This window comes from Cherax quadricarinatus, chromosome 44 (genome assembly GCF_038502225.1).
Source record: "Cherax quadricarinatus isolate ZL_2023a chromosome 44, ASM3850222v1, whole genome shotgun sequence".
NCBI lineage: Eukaryota > Metazoa > Arthropoda > Malacostraca > Decapoda > Parastacidae > Cherax > Cherax quadricarinatus.
The window spans coordinates 17,339,918-17,351,840 of NC_091335.1; the positions used below are offsets into that span (position 1 = coordinate 17,339,918).

At 41.1% G+C, this 11,923-nt stretch overlaps 1 protein-coding gene across 6 annotated transcripts in view; it reads left to right on the top strand.

The window, feature by feature from the left end:
• Nucleotides 1–11,923, top strand: part of Drp1 (dynamin related protein 1) — a 137,253-nt gene that overhangs the window by 45,486 nt on the left and 79,844 nt on the right. The window contains exon 13 of one of the 6 annotated variants that reach the window (XM_070094152.1): nt 5,773–6,048. The exons of the other annotated variants lie outside the window; for them this stretch is intronic. Coding sequence (XP_069950253.1) covers nt 5,773–6,033 — 261 coding nt within the window. The 3' untranslated portion in view covers nt 6,034–6,048. Of the gene's footprint in view, nt 1–5,772; nt 6,049–11,923 lie in introns of those variants that run through there. 6 annotated transcript variants of the gene reach the window in all.

The window sequence follows — 11,923 nt, forward strand, 5'->3', positions numbered from 1 at the left end:
CCTCCTCGCTGCTGCATTCACAACCCAAGCTTCACACCCATATAAGAGTGTTGGTACTACTATACTTTCATACATTCCCTTTGCCTCCATAGATAATGTTTTTTGTCTCCACATATACCTCAACGCACCACTCGCCTTTTTTCCCTCATCAATTCTATGATTAACCTCCTTCATAAATCAAAAACATAATTTTATTTTTAATCCACACACCAAAGTGGAGCAGGGGTATTATATTTAGATGATTACAAGGATTTTTGTGGATTATGAGCATTCTTATTATCATGTGGGCTAGAATGCAAAGGAGAAAATGAAATAGCCAGTTTTCTTTATTTTGTGTGTGCATGCATGTGTGCTCATCTATCTGTACTTGCCTATATGGGGTTACAAGGGTTGGTTCTCAGATCCTGGCCCTGCTCTTAACTTGGCACTTCTCATAGTCTCTCCCTCTTAGCCACGTGGGCCCTTGTCATACCTGCTCTTAAAACTATGTGTAGAGCTTGCCTCCACCACTTCTTCATCGAGGTTATTTCAGTTCTGACCACTCTTAAGATTGAAGAAATACTTCCTAACATCTCTTTGGCTCATTTGTGCCTTTAACTTCCAATAGTGTCCCTGAGTTCCCTTTTCTTGCCTTTCAAACAACCTGTCTCTGACTGCCTTATCAATTCCCTGGGTATTTTGTATGTTATGCCCCCCTGGTTCTTTTGTCCTCCAATGTTGTGAGGTCCAGTTCCATTAGCTTCAGCCTCTCCACATAGCTCATGCCCCTTAGCTCAGGAACAAGCCTTGTTGCACACTTCTGCACTTTTCTAGTGACTCTGTTCAGACTCCGGAAGGCTACTCTTAGATTTGCCAGATGAGCATTGGCTGCAGAGGTTATCTGGCTGAAGTGAGCCTCTGCCTTTATACTGGAAACTATGGTTTCCCCTAGGTCTTTTTTTCTGAGTGAAGTCTACAGCCTCTGTTACTCTAGTCTGTACCCTGTTTTCAGTCTTTTTGTCTTTTTCCCCAGTCTTCATAGCCTTGCATTTACTTGGATTGAATTCAAGGAACCACTTATCTGATGTTTGGTTGGCCTCATAATGAAGGTTCCCTAGGTTGTGATGTGTGGTCAGTCTTGTAATGGTTGTGCCCTAGGTTGTGAGAGAACTTTTGAGGGGTTTGTAACCCAATCCAAAAAAGGTTGAAAAGCACTGGTTTAAAATAATAAATATTTAGGATAACTAATACCTTGTAGATAAAACTTTAGAATTTGTGTCACTGCAGTGCATGTCTTGTCATTTTGCCACATGCTGTATATATTATAATATTAATTTGTTATATTTTATGGTTCTTTTGTATCTTTGTGTGTGTGCATGTTATATTTATTGTAAATGTTTTTCATGTTGAATGTTAAAGTTCATCTGTAAAGTTCATATTAAGGTCAAAATTTTCAATTTTTTTTTTTTAACCCAATGCATTGGCTGTAGCCAACCGACAGGGTGAGCTAAAAAGAAAAACGAAAGTTTCTCTTTCAAAATTTGGTAATTTATACAGAAGGGGTTACTAGCCCCTTGCTCCCGGCATTTTAGTCGCCTCTTATGACATGCATGGCTTACAGAGGACCCATTCTATTCCACTTCCCCATGGAGATAAGAGGGGAAAAAAAAAGAACAAGAACTATTGAGAAAAGAGAAGGAAACCCAAAGAGTTTGTATATATGTATATGCATGTGCAGTGTGACCTAAGTGCAAGTAGAAATAGCAAGATATACCTGGTGTCCCACGTGTTTGAGACAAAAAAGACACCAGCAATCCTACCGCCTACCATCATGTAAAACAGTTACAGGTTTCTGTTTTACACTCACTTGGCAGGACAGTAGTACATCTCTGGGTGGTTGCTGACTTCCATCCTACTACGTAGGAATTTAATTTTTAGTAGAATGAAATTTAAATAAATTTGGAAGAAATAAGTTGTCTTGTCAGCTCCACATACTTTCAAGATGTGATAGTCCTCAAATTATGGAAACAGGTCACATTACTTGGCTTTACTGGGTTATTCTGGGTTAAAAATCTATATACAGTGGACCCCCGGTTAACGATATTTTTTCACTCCAGAAGTATGTTCAGGTGCCAGTACCGACCGAATTTGTTCCCATAAGAAATATTGTGAAGTAGATTAGTCCATTTCAGACCCCCAAACATACACGTACAAACGCACTTACATAAATACACTTACATAATTGGTCACATTCGGAGGTAATCGTTATGCGGGGGTCCACTGTATTTTAGTGTGCTTTTGACTGAATTCTGTTATCAGTATCATGAAATTGTAATAAATTTGGAACAAATGAGGCATCTTCCTGCCAGCTTTGTACACTAATGGCTGACAGGGCAGCTGATGGTGGTAACACTGGTCCTGGTTGCATTGCTTACTTGTGCCTCCAAGGTATAGTTTCCCATGATGCACTGCGTGGATCTGCCTGGTCCTAGAGTTTTTTGTAGATACAAGGTGGTGGTAGGCAACCAAGTCTGTTGAACTGAGGCCTAAAATGGCAACAGCTGGCAGAAATGAAGCCATGAAAACTATGCACATTAGTGCATTGTATACAGGATTGGTCCTCTGCATTCTAGTACATTATACACAGTTGAGGTTGGTATCCAAATGATTATACTAAGGAAAGGGGTGGTACATTATTATTATTATTATTATTATTATTATATGGTACTTGGGACCTGACGATCTGTTGGAGTGTGAGCAGGGTAATATTTAGTGAAGGGATTCAGGGAAACCGGTTATTTTCATATAGTCGGACTTGAGTCCTGGAAATGGGAAGTACAATGCCTGCACTTTAAAGGAGGGGTTTGGGATATTGGCAGTTTGGAGGGATATGTTGTGTATCTTTATATGTGTATGCTTCTAGACTGTTGTATTCTGAGCACCTCTGCAAAAACAGTGATAATGTGCGAGTGTGGTGAAAGTGTTGAATGATGATGAAAGTATTATTATTATTATTATTATTATTTTTTGGGTCACCCTGCCTCGGTGGGAGACGGCCGAATTGTTGAAAAAAAAAAAAAAAAAATATATATACAGGGAAGGGGGACAAAAGAGACTGTGGGGGTTATAGAGGAGTGAGTTTGCTGAGTGTGCCAGGAAGGGTGTACGGTGGGGTTGTAATTGGGGGAATTGGGGGTGAGACGGAGTGTAGGGTTGCGGATGAGCAGGGTGTCAGAGTGGGTGGGGGATGTGTAGATCGGGTGTTTGCATTGAAGCATATATGTGAACAGTATTTAGATAAAGGTAGGGAAGTTTTTGTTGCATTTATGGATTTGGAGGGGGCGTGTGATAGAGTGGATGGGGGAGCGATGTGGCAGATGTTGCGGGTGTGTGGAGTGGGTGGTAAGTTGTTAAATGCTGTGGGGAGTTTTTGTGAGGATGGTGGGGCTCGGGTTGGGGTGTGTGGAGGAGAGGAGGAGTGCTTCCCGGTAAAAGTGGGTCTTGGACGGGGGTGTGTGGTGTCACCATGGTTGTTTGATATATTTGTGGATGGGGTTGTGGGGGAGGTGAGTGCTGGGGTGTTCGGTAGAGGGGTGGGATTGAGTTTTGGGGAATCAAATTCAAAGTGGGAATTGGCACGGTTGCTTTTTGCTGATGATACTGTGCTTATGGGAGATTCTGGGGAAAGGTTGCAAAGGTTGGTGGATGAGTTTGGGAATGTGTGTGGGGGTGGAGGGTTGAAGGTGAACATGGGGGGGAGTGGGGTGATGGGGCTATCAAATGATTTAGATGGAGAGGGGTTGGATATCAAATTGGGGAGGGGGAGTGTGGAGGAAGTGAATGTTTTCAGATGCTTGGGGGTTGACGTGTCGGCGGATGGATTTGTGAAGGATGAGGTTGGTCATGGAGTTGATGAGGGAGGGGGGGTGGGTGGTGCGTTGAGGTATGTGTGGAGTCGGGAAGCGTTGTCTGTGGAGGCAGAGGGGGGAGTGTGTGAAGGTGTAGTGGTGCCAACGCTCTTATATGGGTGTGAAGCTTGGGTGGTGGGTGCGGCGGCGGGGAGATGGTTGGAGGCAGTGGAGATGTCCTGTTTGGGGGCAGTGTGTGGTGTGAATATTGTGCGGAGGGTTCGGAGTGTGGAAGTTGGGAGGGGGTGTGGAGTTGATAAGGGTGTTGGTCGGAGGGCACGGGAGGGGTTGTTGGGGTGGTTTGGTCATTTGGAGAGAGTGGATCGGGGTGGAGTGATATGGAAAGCATGTAGATCTGTGGGGGAGGGGGGGCGGGGTGGGGGTCGTCCTCGGGGGGGTTGGAGGGAGGGGGTGGGGGAGGTTTTGTGGGCGGGGGGCTTGGACTTCCAGCGGGCGTGCGTGAGCGTGTTGGGAGTGAATGGAGACGGGTGGTGCTTGGGACCTGACGATCTGTTGGAGTGTGGGCGGGGTGATGTTTGGTGGGGGGATTCATGGAAGCCGGTTGTTTTTGTGTAGCCGGATTTGAGTCCTGGAAGTGGGAGGTGCGGTGCCTGCGCTCTAGGGGAGGGGTTTCGGGATGTTGGCAGTTTGGAGGGATGTGTTGTGTATCTTTGTATGTGTATGCTTCTGAACTGTTGTGTTCTGGGCACCTCTGCGAAAACAGTGATAGTGTGCAGGTGTGGTGAAAGTGTTGAATGATGAAAGTATTTTCTTTTTGGGAATTTTCTTTCTTTTTTGGGTCACCCTGCCTCGGTGGGAGACGGCCGACTTGTTGAAAAAAAAAAAAAAAAAAAAAAAAAAAAAATTATTATTATTATTATTATATTCATGGGGGAGGGGGCTAAACACATAGAGGTTAATCAGTTTCTGGGCAGGCTACTTGATATGAAATAAAGTATAAATATGACAATCCTTGATAATAGGGTGCTTCAGTTTCACCTTGTGAGCTGGTATTCAATCTTTGTGACCACAGTAGGTGAGTGTACACATTCATGTGCAGGTTGTCAGTGTGTACAGACCCAAGGAGTGTTTGCTATGTTAGAAATATAAAAAAAAATATATAAAAAGCAGGTAAGTATAGAGATTGACTTTAAAGAATACTGTTGGTTTAGAAAGACACGTAAGCAAACACTATAACATATTTATTAGAAAACGTTTCGGTCCTGGGACCGAAACGTTTTCTAATAAATATGTTATAGTGTTTGCTTACGTGTCTTTCTAAACCAACTTGTCGGTATTTATTACCAAGGTTTATACCAAAGAATACTGTACAGTATTTGTCATTTCTTTCTGCATTACGTACTTTTATTTTTTAAATACATAAATTGACCTTCCTTGGTAGTAGGTTGGTAGACAGCAACCGTCCAGGGAGGTACTACCGTCCTGCCAAATGAGTGTAAAATGCAAACCTGTAATTGTTTTATATGATGGTAGGATTGCTGGTGTCTTTTTTTCTGACTCGTGAACATGCAAGATTTCAAGTACATCTTGTTACTTCTACTTACACTTAGGTCACATTACACATGCATGTACAAGCATATATATACACACACCCCCCTCTGGGTTTTCTTTTATTTTATTACTAGTTCTTGCTCTTGTTTATTTCCTCGTATCTCCATGGAGAAGTGGAACAGAATTCTTCCTCCATAAGCCAAGCGTGTCGTAAGAGGTGACTAAAGTGCCAGGAGCAAGGGGCTAGTAACCCCTTCTCCTTTTTTTCTTTTTAGGTCACCCTACCTTGGTGGGATATGGCCAGTTTGTTAAAAAAAATTGATCTTATGTTATAGAAAAGATTTTTTAGAAGATTAAATTAAATTCATTTCAGTGTGACTCATGGTTGACTGCTGAGTGTAGGAAGGATATAATTAATCCAGGAGATTGGTATAAAGTAGGAATGAGAGGACAGTCTGAAAATCAGCAAGAAGATAAGAAGGATAAAAGCCCTCCACCTAAGATACTAAAGTCAGAATGTTCTTTATTTGATCTGTACTTAAGGAAATGGGCTTTACCCAAGAAGACTGCAAGGCATAGACTCTTCCGCGTAGGTTATTTTGAATTAGGCATAGCTTTTATGTTAGTACTGTAGATATTGACATATTATATGCTTAGGATGTGTAAAATTGCATGTGTATTTAACCCTTTGACTGTTTCGGCCGTATATATATGTCTTATGAGTCAGTGTTTCTGATGTATATATGCTCAATAATTCTAGCGGCTTCAAATCAAGCAGGAGAAAGCTGGTAGGCCCACATGTGAGAGAATGGGTCTGTGTCGTCAGTGTGCACTGTATAAAAAAAATTCCTGCAGCACGCAGTGCATAATGAGAAAAAAAACTCTGACCGTGTTTTTGGATTAAAACGCCGACTTTGAGATGTATTTTCATATAGTATTTATGGTTGTATTCTCGTTTTCTTGGTCTCATTTGGTAGAATGGAAAACATATTACAGAAATAGAGATGATTTTGATTAGTTTTACGATGAAAACGACTTTGAAATTGAGCTCAAATTAGTGAAAATGTTCAATTTTTTTTTCATACTTTTGGGTGTCTTGCACGGATTAATTTGATTTCCATTATTTCTTATGGGGAAAATTCATTCGCATACCGATTATTTCGCATACCAATGAGCCCTCTTGCACGGATTAAAATCGGTATGCGGGGGTCCACTGTATCATGTTTATTATATAATTTTGAAAAAAATATCATGGATGGATTAATGAAAATGTGTATACGTATTAACGTAATACAGTGGACCCCCGCATACCGCACGCATCGCATACCGTACAATCCGCATACCGCTCGCTTTTTTCGCAAAAATTTTGCCTCGCATACTGCCCAAAAACCCGCTCACCGCTCTTCGTCCGAGACGCGTCCAATGTGCGGCCTGAGCCACGCTCACATGTTCCGCCGGTGGCATTGTTTACCAGCCAGCCTCCGCGGTAACATCCAAGCATACAATCGGAACATTTCGTATTATTACAGTGTTTTTGGTGATTTTTTCTGGAAAATAAGTGACCATGGGCCCCAAGAAAGCTTCTAGTGCCAACCCTACAGCAATAAGGGTGAGAATTACTATAGAGATGAAGAAAAAGATCATTGATAAGTATGAAAGTGGAGTGCGTGTCTCCGAGCTGGCCAGGTTGTATAATAAACCCCAATCAACCATCGCTACTATTGGTGGTACAGCTGCTGCTGCACTGTCAGCTGCTGCTGCTGTTGTACCACCGTCAGCTGCTGCTGCTGCTGTAGTACCGTCTGCTGCTGCTGTAGTATCGTCTGCTGCTGCTGTAGCATCGTCTGCTGCTGCTGTAGCATCGTCTGCTGCTGCTGTAGCATCATCTGCTGCTGCTGTAGCATCGTCTGCTGCTGCTGTAGCATCGTCTGCTGCTGCTGTAGCATCGTCTGCTGCTGCTGTAGCATCGTCTGCTGCTGCTGTAGCATCGTCTGTTGCTGCTGTACCACCGTCAGCTGCTGCTGCTGGCTGCTGTAGCACCGTTGTTGGTGTGGCTTATTGAGAATACCAAGAAACAATTAACCCCAGAGGATTTGCCACCCAGGATAACCCAAAAAAGTCAGTGTCATCGAAGACTGTAACTTATTTCCATTGGGGTCCTTAATCTTGTCTCCCAGGATGCAACCCACACCAGTCGACTAACACCCAGGTGAACAGGGAAAAATGCCTGGAACTAGTGCTCATATTGGTGAATTTAAAGCCAGCAAAGGTTGGTTTGAGAGATTTAAGAATCGTAGTGGCATACACAGTGTGATAAGGCCTGTTCTGGAAGAAAATGCCGAACAGGACCTACAGTACTCAGGAGGAAAAGGCACTCCCAGGACACAGTGTCTCATCAGTCATTGCTGCATCTTCAATAAAGGTAAGTGTCATTTATTCTTCATTTAGTAGAGTAGTACATGCACAATATATATTGTGCATGTACTACTCTACTATTGTGCATGTATCCTTCTCTTTGTGTGTAGGAAAATGTATATTTCATGTGGTAAAATTTTTTTTTTCATACTTTTGGGAGTCTTGCACGGATTAATTTGATTTCCATTATTTCTTATGGGGAAAATTCATTCGCATACCGAACATTTCGCATAACAATCAGCCCTCTTGCACGGATTAAAGTCGCTATGCGGGGGTCCACTGTATACGACATTTAATGACTCGGTGATTATTATTATCATCATTTCTAATATGGCGTCATTTGTGCAAGTCGTCTGGCTACCACAACTCGTATTTATGTTTATTTATTCTATTGTGGGGTGTGTTTATCATCTTTATGTGTTATGCATCATGTTTATTATATAATTTTGAAAAAATATCATAGATGGATTAATGAAAATATGTATATTAACGTAATATACTACATTTAAATGAGACTCGGTGATTATAAGACACACTTACTGATTTTAATGTGTTCCTGCATGCCAGCACAGTATGTAAGTTTATTTAGGTACAGGTATACATAAGTATAATTATCAGAGTATATATAAAATATGAAATAACTTTTAAAAACACTTGAAATTTTGGAGTTTCCAGACATAATGGAGAGACTTAGTGCTTGGATCTCACAGAGAATGTAAACAAACTGGGTGGGGCACGGTGACCGTATTAGAAAGTCAGGTGGGGGGAGCCGTATAGCGAGTTTTGGTCATAATTTGAAATGACCGTATTAGCGGAACACCGTAAAGCGGGGCCCTACTGTATATTACGTGTGGGTGGGGTGGGCTGACCTGGCTGGCTACCATACCTCCCAAACCTGACTTCCTACAAATAAAACTCGCCTCTCACCCTACATTAACCCTTTCAGGGTTGGAGCCATACTAGTACGGCTTGCACGCCAGGGTTGGTGCTGTACTAGTACGCATAAATTTTAGAGCCTTCAAATCTAACGAGAGAAAGCTGGAATGGGTCTATGTGGGCAGTGTGCACAGTATAAAAAAAAATCCTGCAGCACACAGTCCATAATGAGAAAAAGAAAACTCCGACCCTGTTTTTGGTTTAAAACAGCGACTTTGCAGTGTATGTATTTTCGTATGCTATTTATGGTTATATTCTAGTTTTCCTGGTCTCATTTTATAGAATGGAAGACATATTATGGAAATTGAGATGATTTTGATTTGTTTCACAATGAAACGTAGCTTGAAACTGAGCTCAAAGTAGCAGAAATGTTCGAGTCTAATATTCTTTCACAAGTGCGCTGATATTATTTATACCATTCCTACACCATTTCTACACGAATGCAGTAGTCTGCATAACAAATCTTCTATTCTTTGTGAGAATAAAAATTCAAAGTGGAAAGCAAAAGAAATGTAGCAGAGGCCTGGGGACATGAGTAATCAACAGATGAAATGTTATTTTAGTGCCAGGAATGTCTGTCTTGTTTATTCTGGACCCTATTTGGAAATTGGCATCTTTTGAAATTTGTGTGAAATTGGCAAAATTGCCAATTTCTGACTACATTATTGGCTAGTTGAAATCGGTAAATGGGTGGTTTCTTGTACTCATTCGATAGACAAAATGAAGTTGTAGCGAAATTGGTATGATTTTTGTCGACTGGTACATTGGAATTGACCGATAATAGGGCTGAAAGTGGGCGAAGTCACCGATGCGTACACATCGTCGAGACCGCTAACTTTGCAAGAGCATAATTCTGTAAGTTTTCCACCAAATTTCATACTTTTGGAGTCATTATGATCGGGAGAGATTCTCTATCATTTCATAAGAAAAAATAATTTTTTTTTTCTTTTTTTTTTCTGATCCTGATAAGTTTAGGAGAGGGACTGCCAACCCTGAAAGGGTTAAGACTACACATATTTTAAAGTAATAAAAGAATGTATTTTATCGCTCTGGGGCGCTTTAATTAAATGTCATAGTACATATATTACATATGGGTGGGATGGGGTGGACTGACCTGGCTGGCTACCATACCTGACTTCCTACAAATACAACTCACTCTCACCCTACATTAACACTACACATATTTTAAGGTACATAATGGGTGTACTGTGTATGTACAGTGGAACCTCGGCTTACAAATTTAATCCGCTCCGTGACCTTGTTCGTATCCTGATTTGTTCATATGCTGAGTCAATTTTCCTCATTTAAATTAATTGAAATGCAGTTAATCTGTTCCAGCCTCTCAGGAGGCATGACAAAGTAATGCTAATATCAACTCTGTGGCTCCATTATCTATCACAATTCATCTAATATGACATAATAAACAATATTAATAACATAGAAACATGATATATACTCTAGAATGAATAAAATAGGCCATTTACTCTCCCACTGTAGTATCTTCCCAGGTCATAACCCCACACCTAGCTTGTGTTTATCAATGATTAGTGGTAAGGTTGTCTCATATGTAACCACAGGTGTGATCAAGACATATATATGTAGGTGAAGACATGATCACAGTGGTGGTGGTGGCGGCCAGCTGCCTCACTCTATGCTGCTGCCTTCTTTGTTTCTCTAGCTTTTTTCATAGTTTCTAATCACTTCTTGCTGATTGTATGCAAATACAGTGGACCCTCGCCTAACGAACACATCGCATAACGCTAAATCCGCCTAGCGATACATTTTAACGCAAAAATTTTGCCTCGGCTAGCGCTAAAAAACTCACTCAATGTGATTCGTTCCGTTCGAGACGTGTCCACGTGTGGCCTGAGTGCGCCTCACTTGTCCCGTGGGTGCCAGTGTTTACAAGCCAGCCACCGCAGTCGCATCCAAACATACAATCGGAACATTTCATATTATCACAGTGTTTTTAGTGATTGCACCTGCAAAATAAGTCACCCTGGGCCCCAAGAAAGCTTCTAGTGCCAACCCTGTGATAAAAAGGGTGAGAATTAGTATGGAAATTAAGAAAGATTTTGAAGGGTTTGGGGCTAACCCTGAGATGCCTATGCCAATTGTGGAATCCATTGTGCCTACTTCAAAGATTAAGGAAATGTGTGCAAAGTGGGTTGAACTGCAAACCTTTATGGATGAAAATCACCCTAACACAGCTATTGCAAGCCGTGCTGGTGACTATTACAATGACAATGTTATGGCCCATTTTAGACAAATCTTAAAGGAATGGGAGGTACAGAGCTCTATGGACAGATATGTTGTGCGACAGAGGTCCAGTGACTCTCAAGCTGGTCCTAGTGGCATTAAAAAAAGAAGGGAAGTAACCCCGGAAAAGGACTTGCCACCTCAAGTCCTAATGGAAGGGGATTGCCACCTCAAGTCCTAATGGAAGGGGATTCCCCTTCTAAACATTAACACCATCCACACACACCCCTCCTCCCATCCCATCAGTCATCACCAGATCTTCAATAAAGGTAAGTGTCATGTAATTGTACATGTCTTCTTCAGTTTGTGTGTATTAAAATTAATATTTCATGTGGTAATTTTTTTTTTTTTCATGCTTTGGGGTGTCAGGAACGTATTAATTTGATTTCCATTATTATAATTATTATTATTAATACATACATATAATTATTGTTTTTATTATTATTATTTAGGGAACTGGAGGACAGATCCACTTTCCTGGATCAAGAGCCCATCATCACGTACTACTAATAATAATTGTTATAACAATAACAACAATAATAAGAATACAATATAATAATAATAAAATAATAACAGTAAGGAGAAACTTCAAAAGGCTGCCAGTAGTTGGTGCCACTATCAGCAAAACATTGGTAACCACTACTAGTACACTTTTCACCTGTCTAGACTTAAGTAATCTATTATTATTAGGTTAAGTCTTCCTGAAATGCCTCGGCATGATAGTGGCTTTCTTTGCTCCAATTATATTATGATATGTAAACACACATTGTAACCTTTGCAAAGAAATAAATATTTTATTTATTTATATAAGGAGCCTCCCTTGAGGGAGAAGTTTGCATCCTGAATTTTCCTTTGAATCCAACAGCAAAAAATCGACCGAACGATGGTTCATGTCCTGAAAAATTCGCATGGTG